Source organism: Apus apus, chromosome 5 (assembly GCF_020740795.1).
Source record: "Apus apus isolate bApuApu2 chromosome 5, bApuApu2.pri.cur, whole genome shotgun sequence".
Taxonomy (NCBI): domain Eukaryota; kingdom Metazoa; phylum Chordata; class Aves; order Apodiformes; family Apodidae; genus Apus; species Apus apus.
In genome coordinates, this window is record NC_067286.1 from 42766256 (window position 1) to 42786863 (window position 20608).

Sequence of the window (20608 nt, forward strand, 5' to 3'; positions counted from 1 at the left end):
GAGAACAAGCTTCCACATCTCCTGCACTGTGTGGAGAGTCTCCCGTCACAGCTGCACACAGTATTACATGAGCTCTGAAACAGAGAAGTAGACCTCGAAGGCAGAGCAAAGCACTCGGTCTTTCACTCGTGCTGCACCTCCAGACCTTACACAGAGGAGCACTTTGTCTCTTTCCGTCAGAAGAGCCCTTGCTGGGCCTCTCCCGTGAAACGCACTGTACGTGGCACACCCCAAGATCAGCAACGCAGCTCCCACCTGGGGAAACCTCCAGCCCTCACGATGACTGTCTGCCACTTCCAAAGTCAGAACAGGCGCATCCCAGTTACCTCCCCTGCCGCACACGGCGTTCTACCTGGCAATTTCACCTCAGCTCTTCTGCCCCTCAAAGCTGCCTCTACACGGAACCCCGGCCCCTCCAGCCGCCCAGCCCCGCCTCTCACACCGCACCCACCCAACTCCCCGGCCAGGCCCGCAGCCCGCCGGACGCCCCGCACTCGCGGCCCCGCGCGCGGGCGCCACCGGCCCCTCACGGCGACCGTTAAACGGCCGCGCTGTGGCCCCGCCCCAGCCGGCCCTCCTGCCCCGCCCCCACTATCGCCCGGCCGCAGCTGCCGCTCGGCGCTATCGCCCCGGCCCCACCGCCCCCGGGCAGCAGCGCCGCCGCCCGCCCCGGCCCCCGCGCGCAGCAGGCCAGCTCCAGGCACGGCACTGCGCGCCCGCCCCGATCCTGCGCCCGCCAGACCCCGCGCCCTCGTCCCGGGGCGGAGCAGAGCGGAGGGACAGCGGCGCCCAGCCCCGGCCCAGCCCAGCCCAGCCCAGCCCGGCCCGGCTCGGCCCAGCCCCGGCCCAGCCCAGCGCGGCACCGCCCCGCGCGGGGGCTTTGTTACCCCGCGTGCAGCGCCCGCCTGGAGGCGGCTGCTCCCGCCCGCCCCCGCCCCGGGCAGCGCTCGGCAGGCGGCGCGGCGGGGCCCCCCAGCGGCAGGCCCGCCCCGCGCGGTGCCCGCCGTCACTGCCGCTGGCGGCTGGGCCGCCGGCGCCTCCCCCGCCGCGGCGGCCTGATGCGGCAGCCGGCGCCGCCCCGCTTGGCTTCCCCGCTCCGTTTCCCCGAAACCCCTCCGCCTTGATATCTCTCGGGGCGAGGCGGGGACGGTGACGCCCCGTGCCCGGTGCGCCGGCCATGCGGGGCGCGGCCCCCGGCGGCCCGGCAGCGGGCGGCGGGCGCTGAGCGCGGGCGGCGGCGATGCCGATGCCGGGGGGCGGTGGGGCTGCGGCCGCCGCCAGGCGCCCTCTGGCCGGCGAGGCAGCGGCGGCGGCGCGGGAAGAGGAGCAGCAGGAGGAGGAGGGCGAGGAGGATCTCCGCGACGGAGGCGTCCCCTTCTTCGTCAACCGCGGCGGGCTGCCGGTGGACGAGCCCACCTGGGAGCGGATGTGGCGGCATGTGGGCAGGATCCACCCCGAGGGGGAGCGGGTGGCGCAGAGGATCCGGGGCGCCGCCGACCTGCCCAAGGTGAGAGCCCACACACACCCCCGGGCTGGTGCGGCGGAGCTCCCGGCGGGAGCGCCCAGGCCGGGCCGTCCTCTCTGGGGTGAACGAAGAGGGGAAACGGTGGCATCCCGCTCGTCTGCCCCGCTTGGAAGATGACGGCCCAGCTAGGGAGCGATCCCTCGGCATGAGGAGAGGTCCCCGGGAGTGCTCTCGCAGGAAGCAAAGCCAGGCTGTAACTAGAAGTGCGGGAGCGTGTCTGTGCAACTCTGCCCTGTCCTGGCGCTCCAGCAGCACCCTCTTCTTCTGAGGCCTTGCTGGAAAACAGTTCAGATGGGCACTGTGCGAGCCCCCTGGGAGGGAGATGGTTTGCCCTGAAGAGGCAGATTGGATAAATGATGAAAAGATGAGGAGTTAAATTTATAAGAGTCGAAATACTTTGAGGTACTGCAAGACCTGAAAAAGTCTGAGAGAGGATCTTATTAATAATGTTTACAAATATCTGAAGGATGGGTGTCAAGAAGAAGGGGCCAGTCTCTTCTCAGTGGTGCTCTGTGACAGACAAGGGGCAACGGACACAAACTGGAACACAGGAAGTTCCACCTCAGCGTGAGGAAAAACTTACTTACTATAATGGTTATGGAGCACTAGAACAGGCTGCCCAGAGAGGTTGTGGAGTCTCCTTCTCTGGAGACTTTCAAGACCCATCTGGATGCATTTCTGTGTGATCTGCCCTAGGTGATCCTGCTTTGGCAGGGGAGTTGGATTTGATAATCTCTAGAAGTCACTTCCAACCCCTAACATTCTGTGATTCTACGAGGTGGGAAGAGGTTAAGTGAGACAGGCAGAGGTGAGGCTTTGAACCAGAACAAACTAGATTTGGGTATAGTCTTCCACACCAAAAGGCATTCTTGGACAGAATGGTAGCTGTCCAAAAAGAGACTCTTGATGCCAAAGAGTTTTAAAGAGTTAGCAAATGCTTGTAGAGCTTGTTGCTTGTGTAGGGTCAGATGTGATTTCCAAGCGTGTTCCTGGCCTTGACTGCTTGTGCAGTACTGAAACATTTGAATTATTGTGATTGTTGCTATCCGTGTTGCACCTCAGCTGGAAAAGCGTCTCCCCCTTTCTTTGGCATCGTGTGAACAAAAGACACTGCAAACATTTGGTGTGTCACTCCATTGGCAGGTTATGAGAATATTCCCATCACTCTACTATTTTTGTATCTGAATTTTCTGTGTTAATTTTTTCTTCTCAGGCTTTTTTAGCAAGGACTTACATCCTTGGAAAGGTAATTTCAAGTGCAAGCACATGCTATTTTATCGTGTGCAGACAATCCATATGGTTTTCTATGGCGACCTCTGGAGAGGCATGTCATGTAACGTCCATTGTGCAGTGAAGTTATAGGCATCTGTGGCAACAACCAGAACAAATCTTGAACCCTGATTACAGTTCCTATTCTAACCCCACTAGACTTTTCCTTCCTTTTCAGATTTCCTTCCTCTCCTCTGACTTTGTCCTGAGCCCGGGTGAAGGCTGAAAACATGTTTCAGATTAATCAGAACACACACTACTTAATTTCCTGACTGAAAGGGCCGATTTGGCCAGGAGAGGTGAGGGAAATGAAGAAAGAAGTTTGCAAGCAAAGAGTCCAGTGCCTGAGGAGAGAGAAATACAGTGTTCAGTCTCTGGTTTTGATCTTATTGTGAAGTACTTCCCCTGTTTTCACGTTCTGGTCTTGGTGCTAAAGAGTTACAGTTAAGGGACACAAGTGGTATGAGCTCTTGCTTGTAACAGGTAAAATTAGGTTATTCATTTTTTGTGTGTTTGCTAGGGAACCAGATCTGTAAACTCTATTCAGCACTTCACAATCTAAGATCTTGTTCCCAAGCTCACCAGGCTTACAGCTGAGAGGATGCTGGGATGCAGGAAGCAGCAAGGATGGATGGGCTGTGTTTCTTTAGCTCCTTTTCCCCTCTAGGGATGTGGTTTTGTCTTTGAGGGCTGCTTATATCACCACCCATCTCCATGCCATCAAGTTTCTTCCAATGGTTGATGCAACAGATGAGAATTAGGGCAATGAGTGTTCTCCACAGAGCTAATTTTTTTGAAAAGCCAGATACTCTCCATCTCCTGGAGGGTGAATAGGCCATTTTAGGTGTTGGGAATTGGACAGTGCTTTGCCTACTTCAACATTTCTGGCTTTGAATCGTAGCCAGTATTGGGTGTTGGGGGAAACAGCTTTCAAAAAAGTTGTCCATAAACTAAACTTTACACTGTAAAATGATGACTGCAGGAGGCTGTGATCAGGCTTTATAAATAATGTTTGCAGATCAGCTTCAGGGGCTGTATCTTTCACAGGGATGTGAGAGCTCAGAGATCTCTGGTCTCCATTTCCTTCCAGTAGATTTGGGGTGAATAGGCCTTGAGTGAGCGGTGCCATGTTGGCAGGACATAGTTGATTGGCCATGCTTGCTAGGCTTGAGAGTGCCACCCTCCTGTAGGCTGTTTCTAGCAACAGGATGGAGTATTGCTTTGCTTGGAGCTGCTGGGAACATCAAATGGGTGGACACTGGAAATAGAAAGATGTGTGCTTGCCTCATTAAGAAATGATGGATTTTAAATGAGCTGGTTATGAGGGCAGAGACAGGAAGAGTTGCATCTAATGGGTTCATATAGAGAGAGGGAAAAAATCCTGTTTCCTTAGCCAGGCTAACAACTGGAATTGGTATTGCTCCTGTGTTGCTTGCAAAAGGAAGATTAGGGAGGGGCTTGGATACATATAAGCACCATAAAATAAATTGTTGCTAAGTAGGCTGGCCAAAAAAATACCTCTGTGATATGGACAAGGGTGAAGCTTTGTGCCTTGCTCCCATCTGTCTTCTCTCATGTACAGCATGGCCCACTTAGTACATGAAAATCTCTGTTGATCTCAGGATCCCCCTTTGAAAGCAAGACCCAATCCCATGCACATAGCCAGCCTGCTGGGGTGCATGAATCTAGGAGTGGGGTGATGCAGCCCCTCCACACAAGTGATGAGGAACCGAGGACATGTTCAGTCAGTTTGCTAAGCCTGGCAGAGGTACATGCTCTGGGAATTCTGGGCTCTCGTCCTAGCTCTCTCCAGCTTTCAGAATATCTAAAGGAAAAGTAAAATAGATCTGATTTTCTCTCTATTCTGTCACAAATAAATTCATTTCTGCTTTTTGGAAGATTGTGAAGACTGCCTAATATTTATAGCTGTTTTGAGATGTGTAGTGGATGATGCTGGGTAAGAACAAAGCATTAGATCTCCCATCCTGTCAGTGCTGGATTGAGGGGTGGAGACCTTATTCCTCTCCTCCTGCTTCTATTGCCCCATTAAAATGCTATAGACCTGATGCAAAAGAAGCTGTAGCCCAGTCTGGGCTGCAGGCCCAGATCTGAGAGAGAGAGTGCACACTGTACTTTCGTCAGTTTAATTACTTGAGGTGCAGGAGGCTGTTCTGCATTAACTAGTCCCCTGATGAATGGGTTGCTATTACCCTGTCTCAGTGTTGTACAGCCTTTTGAAGAAAAGGGGATCTAAGGATCTGTACTAGTAAAGAGAGGAGTTACTACCCAGAATCATTAGTCTGTGCTGTCAACATGTCCTTAATGCATCTGTCTTCACTCAAAAAGCACAAAAACATCCATGCTGAAGAAATTAAACAAAGTTAAACAGTCAGCCTGTCCTGGTTGTTACCTCTTTCATTGTTTCTGCCTGGAAATAGTTTCCTGTGACTCAGTATGTCAGCTTATAGCATCCAAACTGACTCAGCTTGTGCGGTTCCAGGGGTGGCTCCATCCCTCTGCTGCTCTCCAGAGCCTTCCCTGCTCCTGCTGTGGCTTAACAAACCCAGTTTCACTTCTGCTCCTGTGCCACCTCCTGCAAGTCAGCCAACAACTGCTTGCTCCAAGCAGGGCATGGAAACGAGGTGCTGGAGATGGCAGTTCGCAACTCCCAAGACGTGCTGGGAAAATGGGTACCAGTGGCTAAATGGTGCTACTTAGTTTTCAAAAACATGGGAGAGCAAATGGAAAGAGACAAAGTTTATCTCAGTGTTTACTTCCTGATAATGTTTGGAGTTAGACTGGAGATTATAATTTCCAGAGGCAGCAACAGCCCATCTCTCAAGGTTAACCAGTCTCAGGCCTGCCTCCTGTGCAGGCACAAGCAGAGTGTGACCATGTGGCAACCCAGGGCAGCAAACTGATCTGACTGAAAACCACCCATGCTCACTGGCTCAGCTTTCAGCTGGTCCAGGTGCCTGACCTGCTTCCCCAGTCGTTCGCACCAGCCCAGGGCAGAAGAAGGAGGAACAGAAATGAGCAGCCACAGAAATACACGTGGAAGGTGATGAGCGTCTTAAGCAGCGCTGCTGACTACAAAACCATGGCAAGCAGAGGCAGCTGTGCGCAGCAGAGTGGTTCTGACTCACTCTTTCTTAGCTGGGGATAGCCCAGCTCTGGGGGAATTCTGAGAAGGAACTTAAATGCTAAAAACCAAACTGCTGCAAAAAGCTGCAGTCTGGTATAAGAGGACTGTGTGCAAAGCGTGAGCTATCCTTCAACAGGAAAATGCTCTCCTGTTTCTCCAAGCATGTCAATCGCACCATATTTTTGTCTTCATTATATTTGTCCTGTGGACAGGACCCTTCTCTTTCCTTAGACATCTTAGCTGCTGACATGGCTGCAGTTATCCCCTGTGGGGCAAATGACTGGACCCATGAGGCTGAGGCCTCAGAATGCAACAGCAATCTGAACGGTGAACTTTCAGAAGTCATTCTCTGACCTTGTAATTCAAAACAACAGACACTGCAGCAGGGAGAGTCATGATGCTATCCAGCCCATGTCCTAGTCCATGCCAATTCACCTGAGATGCTGGGAGGCACTGAGGAACCTTTATATCCTTCCTTACAGGACTGTTCCATGCTCTGGTAACTTTGAGGAAACCCTCTGGTTTTGCCTCTCTCCTTATTTTTGTTTTGTGCCTTTCAGTTTTCATAATCAAATGAGGCCAAGCTCCTTAGGTGATAGCTTTCCTGTCTCACATCTTGCCTTGTCAGTTAATTTTATCTAATTCTACCGCTGTAACATAGCTTAAGTGCAGGACCCTTTCAAACAGTTTCTCTTGCAGCTCTGTGATGGTGCTTCATTCTGAATCCCTTCCCAGTTACCAGTGTCAGAACAGAGGAATATTCCTGGTGTGGTCAGTTTGGGCAGCAAAAAGGGGCTGGTTTCAGAGGAATGTGCTCCCTGTAGCTATGTGTCACTTGAGTTCAGCAAGAAGCTGGAGAGGTTTGGAAGCAATGACTTACATTCTGCTCCCCATTTCAGATTCCCATACCAAGTGTGCCTGTGTTCCAGCCGTCCACCACCATCCCTGAGCGCCTGGAAGCTGTGCAGCGCTACATCAGGGAGCTTCAGTATCCTTTACTGTTACCTTAGTCACTGGTGTGATAACCCAGGAAGAGGGAGCAAGGGGACTTGCTTTCCTTGTTAAGAACAGAAAAATCTCACTCTGTTGTAGCTGGAGGGGAACTGAAACTTGTTTTCTGAAAACAGGAAGCTGTACTTGGGATGATAGTTTCTTTTGCTGCTCTGTTTCTTTTCTGCCCAAGTTACCTTCTGATCCCGTTTGCTCCATGTAATAAATGGGCATGTTTCAAGGGGCTTTTCCCACTATCCACCCTTCTAGGTCAGTGGCTTTACAGTGCCATTTAATTAAAAACACACATACCTGAGACCCTGACAGCTAGGTCTCAGATGTACTACAAACTGTCACCTCACTGTTAAGGCACAGGTGAACTGTGAAGGTGAGAAAACTGCGTCTCTGTTCATCCTAGTTAAACACTCCTCTCTGTAGCTCTCTAAAGGACAGTCAGCAACCCTGCTTCTGTAAGGTGGCAGACCTTTTGGCACCTCTCATACATCTAAGGTGGTTGTGCTCTGGACTGGGTCCCAGTCAGGCTTGGAATCAGGCATTATGAATTTTACAATGTTCTGTGCGTTCTGTGCAGATGAGAACAGGCAGATAATTATCAAACTTTGTTCTGCCCTGGTAACTGGAAAGCTGAGCAGAGCATGTGCTGTCAGCATGAACCTTTTGAGAAATGGAGTGGAAACCTGTGTGGGTGCAGGAGGAAGAGAAGAATTGACAAGAGGGAAATACAGTGGATGTAATAAGAGGGGACACTTTCTTGCATTGCTGTTATATTTGTGGGATCATGACTTTGCTGTGAGAATAGTAAGTAACATGAAAGTTCTTCAGACAGGTTTTCTTCTAACTCTGCTTTCCAAGCTGCCAAGCCCTTAACTTCTTGCCTCCAGGTACAATCACACTGGGACACAATTTTTTGAGATTAAGAAGAGCAGACCTCTGACTGGGTAAGTGCTGACAGCCCTTACAGCATTTAAGTCTTGCTTTAAGATGTTTGGGCCATACTGTACTGACTGCTTCTTCCTCCATCCCCTGGCCAAGGTCTAGGTGGCACTCAGGGATTTCAGTACTGCAGCTCCATCCTACTTTAGGTGAATGTATTGTCTGTTGCCTGGGGCATGGCTGGGCAGAGCTGTGTCTGGCCTTTCTCAAGGACAAGAGCAGGTTTCATTGTCATGTATCAGTAATTCCAGTAAAATAAATGTATTTCAAAGATGTGCAGCTTCTGCCTACTTCTAATTGGAGTAATAATATGAACTTTGTAACAAGCTTTGTAAAAGCCAAGTATCTTTACAGGTTTAACTTCATAGCTTCTCTAAGTGCCTTTGCAGAATATAGGCTCACTAAGCTTTTGGTGTCTCATACTTTGAAGGAGAAGGGGGATTCTTTGTGTAGATTTTGGGAAGAGCTGTGCCCTGCAAGTTCCTGGAGATAAGCACCTGATGTTGACTCTCTTGGAGTGCATATTGAGAGTCTCCCAAGACTAGTGCCTTACTGTTGGTCTAGTCCATAGACTCATGTGACTGCAAATGTCTTGTGATCAGTGCAATGTCTCCTCCCCAGTATTAGTGGAACAGAGAGTAGGGTTAGTGCCAGAGAAGAAGGCTTCACTGTCCTCGAGCCTTGTGAGGCAAACATTGCTGTCTATTTGTCTTCTGATGCTTCTGCTTCTGTTCGCATTGGTGTCCATCCACTCACTGAGCCAAGTGCTGTGCTCCCCATGAAAACAGATGTTGGCCTAGTAAGCAGCTTTGCTGTAACTCACCGAAAGGAGTTCCTTGTAAGCAGCGAGAGCACATGGTAGAGACCTGGTTTGGATTTAATATCTTCCTAAAGAAGATATTTTATTCTGTTCCCTGTCCTAAGTGGGCCACCTTCTCTCCTGGAAACTTACATATATAGTGCAAAAGGGCTCAACCGGCCGTACATGCATAGCTCAAGCCCTCTAACTGTCCTCGTCTTTCCGTTGTCCCATTCTGCAGGTTGATGGACCTGGCCAAAGAAATGACCAAAGAGGCCCTGCCAATAAAATGCCTGGAAGCTGTGATCCTGGGAATGTATCTTTTCCTCTTGGAATTGTGCATGCCTGCCCATCCTTGTGTTTTCTCCTCTACACTCTTATGCTTTGTGGCTGCTGATAATATTGTCACCAAGCCCCACATCCCTCTGTTTTCTCTCCCCAGTTTTCCCAAAAAAAACCAGCAATGAAATCCAAATCCGAACAATTATTTGAAATATAAGAAGTAGTTCTTTGGAGCTGCTCCTCCTTCCCCAAGAAGGGTGGTTGTACTCTGGACAACTCTACAACTGAGGAAAAGATAAAAGGAAGGAACTAAGGAATATCGAAAGGAGGGCAAAAATACTAGGTAGAGTTGGGTCAGAAAGACCTTGGTGGATAACGTTGTTCTCTTACTGCAATGTTGCCTGCGTGTGCTCTACATTAAAATAAGTCAGGGATCTTCCCCAACTTCTGATTATGGTAGATGTCACTTTACTAGTATGTCTAACACTGCCTGCCAGCTTAGGCAATACCTTTATTACTTCTAGACATGTGTCATCTTTAATTACACATCTTTCCTAGCTATCTTCAAGGCTTACCCTATGTCACTCAGGCTACAGATTCTTGATGCACATGGGCAAAGCCACCTGGAGGGGCAGAGATGGCAAGTGAAGGTTCAGAAGTGTAGTCTGAAAAGTACTGTGTCCTGAAGGTTCCTCAGCTTCTATATGAAATAGTAGCTAGTACAACAGATTAAAACAAACTAACAAATACAGCATTTAACAGTTTGGAAGCTATGGCATCCAAGACATCTGAGGTGTTAGCATTGCAGCTTCTGCATCAGAACTCCCTCAAAATTAACTTCCCTTTGTTGATTGTCTTGTCGAAGAGGCCAAGTTTGGTTTCCCCATTATCCAGATGAAAATAGGGCAGCTTGCAGTGAGCTGGACTTTTTGATCTGGAGAAAAAATTTTGCCTGTGTGATGCCTTAATCAGTGGTGAGTCTGCTGAGCAGGGTGGTGGGAGGGTGTGGAGTAGAGAGGAAGTATCTTGTCAAGAAAATGGTATCACTGGTTGTTTCCTGAATAGTGGCTGCTGTCAGTTACCTCACCAACAACATGACCACGCTGGACCGTTTCCCCATCAGCTTCAAAACCCACTTCTCAGGGAACTACTTCCGACACATTGTGCTGGGGGTGAACTTTGGAGGCCGCTATGGGGCACTGGGCATCAGCCGACGTGAGGAGCTCATGTACAAAGCACCCGTCTTCCGCACACTGAGCGAACTCATCTTTGACTTTGAGGAGGCGTATCGCCGCTGCTGGCACACGCTTAAAAAGGTGAAGCTGGGCCACTGTGTGTCCCACGACCCACACAGCGTGGAGCAGATTGAGTGGAAGCACTCCATCCTGGATCTAGACAAGCTAACCCGGGAAGACTTTCGCAAAGAGCTTGAGAGACACGCCCGTGATATGAGGCTGAAGGTAAGCAGCAAGGTTGGAGAAGTAGATTGCTGCTGCAGCTGCTGTCTTGGCTGGTTGATGGTGTGCTGGGGTAATGAAGTGGTAGGAGGTTCTCCTAGGTGGTGGTGGAGCAGAGGGCGAACTGAAGGCTGGGGGCTCTTTTGCTTTGTATACAGACTGACCCCTAATGGATGCTTGTGCAGTACTGCAGTTGCAATTAGCTTGGGCTTTATACAGTCCTTGAAGCCATAGCTGTCACTGTACTTGTTCTTTCTGGCTTTTGCAATTTTGATGCACTGGCCTTGCCTTTGTGCCTTCTATTGCCATATAATTCATCATTGTTGGGCTTTGTTTCCTGGTTACTATTTGTATTGGTTTTCTGCTCATGTTGCTCTTACTTTAATTTTTCTGGCAGATTGGCAAAGGAACTGGGCCACCATCTCCCACCAAGGACAGAAAGAAAGATGTCTCCTCCCCACAAAGAGGTCAGGCCAGCCCCCATCGGCGCAACAGCCGTGGGGACCGACGGTGAGTGGGGCTGCTGGGCTGGAGACCTATCTAGACCATCACTGTTTTACTTGCAGACTCCACTTTGCTGTCTCGTTTTGGATCATTCTGGTGTCTTACTGGGGTTCTTTATAACAGGGAATACTTCTCTGACCTGCTGTAGCATTCTTCCATAGTCTGTGCTTTTTTATAATTGCTTAGGGAGTAGGAGGACAGATGGGTTGTTTGGTTTTTTTGTTTTGGCAGGGAGAAGGAAGGCAGCTCAAATACACAGGGATCTTGGTAGCTGATATTTAACCTTACACAAGGGTCTGAGCTCTGGTGTCTCACAGACCTGTGCCCCAAAGAGGTTCCAAAAATTACACTGCTGTCAGTGAGACTGTTTTCCTGAAACTGAGCTGGGGTACCAGAGTGGAATTCCTACTCTTCCTAACCTGCATTCTCTTCTGTGGAGATCACTGGGAGATTTACTGGAGGTTGCAGAATAATCCTTCCCTCAGTAGTGTAGGAGAAGTCTTTTCCTGTGCTGCCATCTCTACGTGCAGCACCTCCTGACTGAAAAAAAAAAGTTTCTGAATAGTTCCTACTATCTTCGTTCACAGGCCATCTGGTGAAAAGAAGCCCACTGATTCCAAAGCCATGCCAGACCTCAATGGGTACCAGATCCGGGTGTGAAGAGAGCTGTGCCTTGTGTGACTGGCTTCACAGACTTTTGGGGCCACAACTGGGACCTGGATCCATCTGCAGTGATTCTGGCAAAGGGGACAGGGGAGTGGGAGCAGAAAAGAGTGCTGATCTTGCCAGGTACTTCCTAGTGGGCTAATCCCAGACCTGGATCCCATGGGTCCCAGAGGATTCACCTGCCTGTTTCTGGGAGAGGTGTCCATCTTAATTCACTGAAACAAGTATTTAAAAAAAAAAATAGTCTGTATGTCGGTGGGAGTTTGCTGCAGGAAGAATATGAAGTCAGTAGAGTCAGCAGACTTGCTATCAATTTTTTTTTGTTGACAGCAAGTAGATGAAGCATCTTGTCAACAGTACTTCTTCCCTGTCTGTACAGAAGTCTTAACTCATGCAAGGCCTGAAAGTCTGAGGGAGAAGTGATGCCGAAATGAGATGGCCCCCACATCTTGTGCAAAAACTCCTGGTTTCATCATTATGAACACTTTGTTTAGCATTGTTCTTGTAAGAGACAGGGCTGAATTTGCTCAGCCTGATTTATTTATCATACAAGGGTTTCTCATCTGGAGAAACCACATCTTGTGTGTTTAGTCCTGCCTATTTCAAAGCATTTCATTGTCTCTGAGGGGTAGACGGTGGGATAATGATCCTCTTTACCCACTGCAAAGATGGGGAGCTGTTGCTGTAAGTCATTTTGTGGTTGAGTGGGTCCAGATGTACTTGTGCCATGTCCACATGAAAACAGTCACAGAGACCTCAGTTCTCCCAGCAGTGGAGGCAAGGGTAGGCAGGGGCTGGAGGGATGCCTGAACTTGAGTCATTTCTTTGTCAGCCTTCTATCCATTAACATCTAGTGACTGATACTGTGAAAGCTTGCAGAAGGCACTTCAGTCACTTAGGTATGAGTTTTAAGAGTAAATAGTTAAAGAAGGATTTAATTATGTGAACAGGTTTTTCAAGCATTTTTACTTTACGCAAGGGTTTTGTTCCCTCCTCACTGTAGTTTAGTGCTAGAGTTACAGACACCTGTTGGTGGGAAGCCCTGCATGAGGAGAGTGCAGCTGCTTTCCTGACAGCTCAGCCTGAAGCCTCTTGAAAGTAGTTCCCCAGCCCTGTCCCAGATAGCTGCCAGATTTCACAGCACCCCTCACGCTAGCCTTCCCCAAAGGGCCAGGCTGGGCTTACAGCCTTCACTGTTCCTGCACCTCTCTCAGAAGAGTGTTGTACTACTGGTTAAGCAGTGTGACGCTTGTCAGAAATACGGAACGTTGAGGCCTAGGGCCTGGCAACAGTGGGGTTGCCAGAAGTCAGAACAGCATGGCCTTGAAGTGATCTGGATGCATGCATCCAGGGGATGCAAAAATTGAGAGAAACTGAGACTTGTTTTATCACAGCACTGACAAGGAGCTAAACATTCTAAAATACTGCATCCTTAATTTTGATAAAATTTGGTTTATTCTTTCCTGTGAGCTTGTTAGAAACATGATGGAGCTTATCTCTACCAGGTTTTTTTGTTGCAGTATTTCTGTGCCATACCCTCATATAAGCAGTGCTATTTTGGTGGCAGAGAATAGGTTCTTATCCCCAAACAAATCCTTGAGGCACCACCCACAAGTGATTTAACTCGGGCCTTACAGGTTCCTAATTGTACATCCTTAACTGTGATGTAACTTACAAGGCATTATATCCATACCAGAGCAGTCTCTCCTTCCAAGCTCTTTGTAGTCTGTACTTTTCTGCTATGCTGTACGACCAGGAGGACAATCTGTAGGGGGTGACAGAACTTGCTGCTGATCCAAGATAAGGTGGATCCAGAAGAGGATGCCAGTTTCCACAGTGCAGTGCAACACCTGTCCCTTCCCTTGCTCTCCAGCCACATGCAACCATTTGAAATTAGACAGCAGTAGCAAGCCAAGCAACTCTGCTTAATTTTGTGGGGCTGTAAATTAACATATTTAGTGTCTGGATGCTAACAATTATGTTAGCTGTAAAGGTACCACAGTTACATATAAATAATATGGGTCACCTGGAAGCCACAAACTGCCTTTGCATAATGTTTGCTGTGCAAAAATTATGATTAGTTTGTTCGTTAATTCAGAGTAACTGGAAAGCTCTTAAGAATAACTGTTAGTTCATACAGAGCACATTCCATACCTGGACAGACTTGAGGCTTTTTAGGTGGAAAGAAGTGGAAATGTGTTGTGGGGAGGAAGACTTCAAACAGATGGGGCAAGTGAGGGATCAGCTGCAAGCTAATGATGCTTTCTTTAGAGCAGGGCAAAAGGGATGCTCAGCAGTGTTGGATCACCAGGGTAGAATAACTTAAAACAAAATGCTTTGTTTGACATGGTAATTAAGAGCTTTCCTGCAGGATGTAACAGAGGCCAATAGCTTAGAAAACCAAAGGAAGTGGATGTTTAAGGAATGAATGGCAGGTATCATTCAAGGTCTCAGCTGTAGCCAGACAAGAATATCCTCTTTCAAGATACAGTTGCACAATTATCTACATTAGGAGGCATTTAATTCTTATGTGTCTAATGTTGACGACTCCTCAAGATGGACACAGGAGCAGACACGAGCCCTCTACTTGAGTTACCATCACAGAATCACTATTTCAAGCCTTCTACTATTTTTTTCTGTGTGCTAGATTTCCTGCCTGTTACTCTTTCTGTATTTCCAGTTTAGCAGATGGTGCAAGAAACTGGAAAATGACCAAACAATTATCCCATTCTTGCTCTTGCTCCCTTCAACCATCAAGATGAATCACTTCAATACAAAGCTTAGCTTCCTTGCTAACAAACAAGACAGCATCTCCCTGTGACAAAAAGGATTAGTACAATCCAGTTGTATGCCATAAAAAATGTGAAGGCACAATGAAAGATGAACTTTTGCACTTCCACATCTTTCCTGTCTCATCCATATGCTCTGACTTCTGGCCTGTCTGCCTTTAACCAAAAGGGAAAAAAAGCTGGGAAGTAGTCATTTTCACTTTTGCAGTCTCTAGAACTACAGAGAAGGAATTAAAATAAGGAACTAGACTGTAACTTACACTCTTCAGTGCCTGCAGAACAAAAAAGATGCATCTTGAGGAGTCCTATTAATTATTTAATGTTAAATATTAGTATGATTGCTTTTGTAGCTGAGGTGTAAATTTCACTGCCCAGTAGGTCTCATGTCTGTTCTGCAGTACAAGTCCTTCTGAATTTGTGGAAAGGAACTGCATCCATAAACTAGGAATGGATAGACACTGCCTATGTGTTATGTCATGTATAGGTGAGCTTTGAAAGACTTGAACAAATGCTTACCTACTACTAGCAGAACTATTTTAAATTAAATGCAAACCTTGAAATAAGAGTTCTTCTTCATACTTTTATGTAAAAGTCCCTTGATACCTGGTCAACTGCAATTTTTTTAATGGATTAGCTGCAAAACTTTCTGCTACAGTGTCACTCTGATACAAACTTAATATCCTAAAGAGCAGGGTTGGGTGTCCATCACCCTGTGACACTCTAGCCTTTTTTTTAAACTCTGATATGATAAACTGAGTATTTAGGAACCCAAGGTATGTTAGCAAGTGTTTTAGGTGGGAGTGGAGTGCTTTTTTTCAGCTGATTATTTTAGCCATGTGTGGGTCAGTACAGGATATGATCTACTAGAATACATGACTCCAGAACCGTGGTAGAAACATAGTTTCTGTTGAAGCAGTAGCTGTATTGCTGTTACCAGATCTGTTTAACATGAATTTTTTTTTTTAAGTATTTCAGGTGAAAGCCTTAATCAGGTGCCTGCCCCTTAAGGCAGGCTCACATGTGGTGTTGTGGAGATTGAAACATGACTGTCCTTAAAACTGCAGAGTTTAAGAAACCATAATGAACAGAAGAATGTTCCTGTTGCCAAAGGGCAAGAGTCTGGATTAGATGGGCTTGACCTTGCTCCAGTGGCTCTGGCTAATCACTTCAGGTGGTTGCTTTTGCCACTTGCTCATTTTAAGTGAAGTATTTCAAGTGGCCCTGATTGTGATCAGACACTAGATCTAAGCAGGACATGCCCCGTGTCCCACACATACTGCGTGTGCAAGTCTGGCTGAAATAACACCGCATATTCCAGTGGTCTTGCACTGTTGTTCTGTGACCATTTAGATCTGCATTATAGATTTACAACTTAAGCTAATAAAGCAAGTGCTATTCTGGCTTGGAGTTTGCTCTATCAGAGCAAGGTGGAGATGGTCCCTCTACAGCCAAGCTGAACTCCTTAGGGAATTTAGTATTTTTGTCCATTTTCTGAGCAGATGTTTACTTGTGTCACAACCACTCTCCTTCAGTGGTGCCCTGGCCCTCTGCTCAAGAGCAACTCAACTTATGCCCAGAAGGCTACTGAATCCCCTGTAGTCTCTGCAGAGCAGAGTTTCCTTCCAGGTCAGGGCTGAGATGGTGCTAGTGGGACCAGAGTGGTCCCCCTCCATGCACATCAGTATTCTACTCTAGCACTGAAAGGGTGCTCCACAACCATTTACATCTTTATCACTGGTACAGCTCAGAACTAAGAAATTGAAGGTTTCTTTCTTTAAGAACAATATCATGTGTGTCTTTTTGTAATTAATCAGTGTGGTTCTGTGTTCTTATGTAGCCAACACAGAATCTGTATTTAGATTTAGTTCTTACTACATTTCCCATAGCCCTCATGTTGATACTTCTTCCTGCTTCCTTTGACACTTAGAGAATAAAATTCCCTCTGTACTGCTCTCAGCTTGTGCAGAGAAAACAAGATGTCTGTACTGTCTTTCTTTCCAATTTAAACCTTCCCATTGTCAGTCAGCTGAGAAGCCAAAGGACAATTGTGAGTGATGGTATCAGACAGATGATGTATAAACACCCTGTATTTGCAACACTGTGGACATGGAAGAACCCTTGTTCCCCTTCAATCATCTGAGTATGTCTGTACACACATAGGCAGCTGCCAGAGAGTAAGAAGTATGTATGTGCTGTCTTGCAAAGGCTAAAACTCAGATTTTCATCTTGAACTGCCACCCACCATGCTGGATGGGGGGAAAAAAGTGGATGCAGCAACAGAAATTTTGGTCTTGAAATACTGCAGGGGTTAACACAAGCCTCTGTTTGCACTCGTCTAGTCTGCAATGTGTGAGCCAGTCTCCCTTGCTGACTTGAAAAGCAATTCTGTTTAAGCTCTGCAGTTTAGCAGCCTTCCAGACTACTGACCTCACCAGGACTTCTGAAGACAAATGCTGGGTTAATAACGGACAGTCAGCTGCAAGATGCAGTTCATTTCCCCAGCAAGGGGGATCCAGCTATCATCTTTCAGGCATAACATATCCCTTCTCTCTAGGGAAATGAGTAATAGCTGGGACCAGGGCCAGGACGTAGGCAAGCCTACAGCATGTAGTGGAAAGGAATAAACATCCCCATACCAGTTACTCCAAAAAGAATGGCACATGCACTAGTCCCTCTTAGCTGAGTTAATTATATACCCTCGGGGGAAGTAATTGCCCAGCACCTAGTAAGTGGTATAAAGACACAAAAGTAAGTAGCTACTTCATAAGCCTGCAGGGCCTGTCCTCAACCCCAGCAATTGACAACGGACTTCAGCACCAGTCAAAGGTTTCTTGCTACCCTATTAAATACTTAAATGAATAATAACAGAAAAAAAAAAATCTAAAATGCCCTGACTTCTATAAATCTTTACTTAGATGCTTGCTTAAAAATGGCCTTTGTCCCACATTACAGATTTTGCAAAAAATCAGTTTAACTCCTTAACCTCCATAGATGGTCAAGACCTTCTGTACCCTCTTAAATCGGGACTTCCCTCTGCTAATTAGTTCCTGCAGTTCTAGGTTTTTCTATCAGTTGGAGATTACACTACTTGGACCCTAGTGAAAAACCTTAATGTGGAAAGGATACAAAACTCAGCAAAGCAGTAAATTAAAACCAAATTAAGACAAAGAAACCCAGCCAACTAAGCTGAGAAGCCCAAGACTACAGAAATTAAGGCTCTTGCATACCTAAAAGCATATAGAAATTCATTAGTGAGATAGTGAGACTGAGCCTTAGAGAGCATCATTCATGCAGAGATTGCAGGATTATGGAAGGCGAAGGCATATGACATGCTGTGCATAGCAGGTCATTGCAGACTTCAGTTAACTCAGCTGAGTTGGCTTTCCTAGATTATATTTTTACTTTAGTGGAGCAACTGCCATCCCATCTCCAACCTCATTCTGGGGGAGGAAGGAGGAGAGGAATAGTTTTAGGATAACTATTGCATTCACCTACCCCCAGTTCAGGAGCAGCTCCCAAAAGTGACCAATAAGTGAATCAAATAAAACTGCTGTGGAAGGATTTCCATCCAGAAAGAAAAGACTAAAAAAATGAAGAACACTGCTAAAGCATTGTCTTTTTTGTGTATAAAAGACTGGATGCAACAAATGCATCTTCTGTCGTAGTACATGCCAACATCTAGTCTAGTCCTTCTCCCATCTGCCACCTCAGCACCTTGAAAGCTGCTGTGTTTGTCTAACCAAAGGGGGGGGGGGGGGAAATCCAGCTTTATTATACAGCTTTCTTACTCCCTTAGAGCACAAGAACGCAGTCTAGATCTGAAATAAAATAAATACACTTTTAAATAAAGGAAAAGAGCTTCAAGACTAGAATGACATTTTCTGTGGAAGCTGGAGGATAACTTGCCTTGACAGGAGATGCCAAACTTGCACAGCTGACAAAAGGAAGGTGCTTGAGGCATGCCATCAGTTGTCTGTGGCAGGCGAGTTCTCTACAGAAGCTCAGTATCACACTTCACAACACGATGCAGCAGTGATCACATTTATGGCAGTGATCACGCAGCTTGAGCATTTCAGTGTGACTGCCACGGAAAGCCCTACGGGTCAGGGAGCTACAGCCTGGTAAGGAGCAGGTCAGAGCCAGCAATTCAATCAACCTGCAGGAGAGGAAGCCAACTGAAAAGAGATGGTGTCCCACTTAGGCTTGTGTGCTCCTCCTTTAATGAGCCACAAAAGGCTTCATCTGCATCTGGATGAACCATGGATATGTCTGCAACTTCCTAACGATGTCCAATAAACGTTCACCAGTGAGGTGGTAGCTATGGGAGGAGAAACTGCACTGTGGAAACACCGAACCCATCTGCCAGCACCACTCTCAAATATTATTAGAAGCAGGACACATATCTTGATTGGCTCTAAGATTCTCTCAGATATGCTGAACTGTTCTTAGAGACTGTAAGAGACTCCTCAGAGAAGAGGAACTAAGGTCAAGTCTATTTCAGAGTCCTATGCTTCACAGGTGGCACACAGGGCACTAATGATAAACTTTATATACACACACAAACACATATATATACATAAAACAAGAGCTTTTCCCATTTCAGTGTTCATTTCAGAGCTCCCACCACTACCAATTGACTCTTTAAGAAGAGAGGGAACCTGCTATCTTATGGCCTGACAGTTTATAGTAAGACTTAGACCTAAAGAATTCTACACGTACCTTTTAACTGAAGAAATACAGCTGCAGAAGAAAATAAAACACCAGCAACTCAGATAACTGGATATGACAGTCGTGGGAAAACAGCTGCTGGATGGATATCTCATAAGGAAAAGGCATGGAGAAAGAAGACCTCAAGCAGCAGCCAAGTCTCATTTACTGAGAAAAGGAAAGAAATTGGAGCAATTACATTGTTTACCACTCCTCCCATCCCATGTCATTGGGAAAACTGATTATAAGGGGCATCCTCCTGAAGTGCTGAGTTTAAAACTCTGAGAACATGAAGGAAATTCAACTTCTATCTAAATAGCATAACTAAATACAGCCTAGCGCTGTAGTGCAATCTAAGCTGTTGTCTAGCAAAGATACTTTGTCAAATACGTGTCTGCCTCTACAGCTGCAGGCTCCTGCAGCCTAGGAAACAGTGTATGTATACACATTGCCAGTGGTCTCTAGCATCCCTTCCCCTAAGCACCAGGCTCCCGAAGGGCTACATCGCTACTAAGATGATGTAGATGATCTTACCTCTGTGATACCTTCCCTTTCTGAGTATAGCAGATATTCCTGTTGTTCCACCTCCATAACCATTACCAATCCCTCTGTAATTCCTCAGAAAGCTGTCAGGAAACAGCGTTGAGAGCTACATCTAGAATCTTAAGTTCTGCATACCACCATGAGTTGCTCATTACCACAGCTTCTTATTATATCACTATGTGCTACTCTTAAAGAACCACAGAACACGTTATTTTCTCCCTAAAACTATATACTAGTTGCTATTTTAGAGGTAGGGCCTCTTTCCACCTACCCTGCCTCTAAACTTCTCCTATGGTCCTGCACAGCTAGAGGCATTCACAGGTCTCCAGATCCATTTGATGTTAACTCCAAAGTACTCTAGAACACAGGTATTTTTCTTTCCTGAAATAGGCCAGCTCTGCAGTGGTCTATATCAGAGCTTCAGGGTCAGTGGTCAAAACAACCACAGTGATGAACTCTTCAGTTCTGCCTTTGTGTGTCTGTATGCAGTCACTAGCAATGGTCTTGTATTTCTGCAGTAGTTTTCACCTATGAATGCCCAAGGAAGCATGTGTGAGCTGGGGCTTTGGGAGCTGCAGGTCCCTCTGGGAGCTTTCTAACCTTCAGAAAGAATAATCAGAGGACTTGCAGGCATTGTCCCAGGCTTTCTCAGCACATGTATCCATATTCAGTGTTCAACAACTTAAGCATTCCAAGTTCATGCCATGCTGTTTCATGTATTGAAAGAGAAATCATTAGCTTGACCTGTGGAACATTAGAGTTTCAAACAAAATATAGCTGGATCCTTAAAACCTCCCAAAGAAATTCCTTCATGCAAGTTACCCAAAAGGAAAGTCAAGTCTTTGGTTTAAATAAAATGGAAGAAGCACTCGTGATGCTGAAGCACGGCTCCTAAGTCCCAGCTACATGACAGGATTGGCGGGGTGCTTGGGCCAGTGCAGGGGTAACCAGTTCATCCATCAGTGTAGTTAGCACACC

At 46.9% G+C, this 20608-nt stretch overlaps 1 protein-coding gene across 1 annotated transcript; it reads left to right on the top strand.

Moving 5' to 3' along the window:
* Positions 1–935: 935 nt before the first annotated feature.
* Positions 936–16355, top strand: VASH1 (vasohibin 1). The gene is made up of 7 exons (XM_051620412.1): positions 936–1507; positions 6839–6927; positions 7832–7888; positions 8924–8998; positions 10043–10424; positions 10819–10931; positions 11513–16355. The coding sequence occupies exons 1-7, from the start codon at positions 1241–1243 to the stop codon at positions 11583–11585; spliced, it is 1056 nt and encodes a 351-aa protein (XP_051476372.1). The 5' UTR covers positions 936–1240; the 3' UTR covers positions 11586–16355.
* Positions 16356–20608: the final 4253 nt, after the last annotated feature.

Coding starts and splice junctions, on each gene's coding strand:
- VASH1 (XM_051620412.1), top strand. CDS start 1,241: ATGCCGATGCCGGGGGGCGGTGGGGCTGCGGCCGCCGCCAGGCGCCCT. Junction 7,889..8,923: donor AAGAGCAGACCTCTGACTGG/GTAAGTGCTGAC, acceptor CCCATTCTGCAG/GTTGATGGACCTGGCCAAAG. Junction 8,999..10,042: donor GAAGCTGTGATCCTGGGAAT/GTATCTTTTCCT, acceptor GGCTGCTGTCAG/TTACCTCACCAACAACATGA.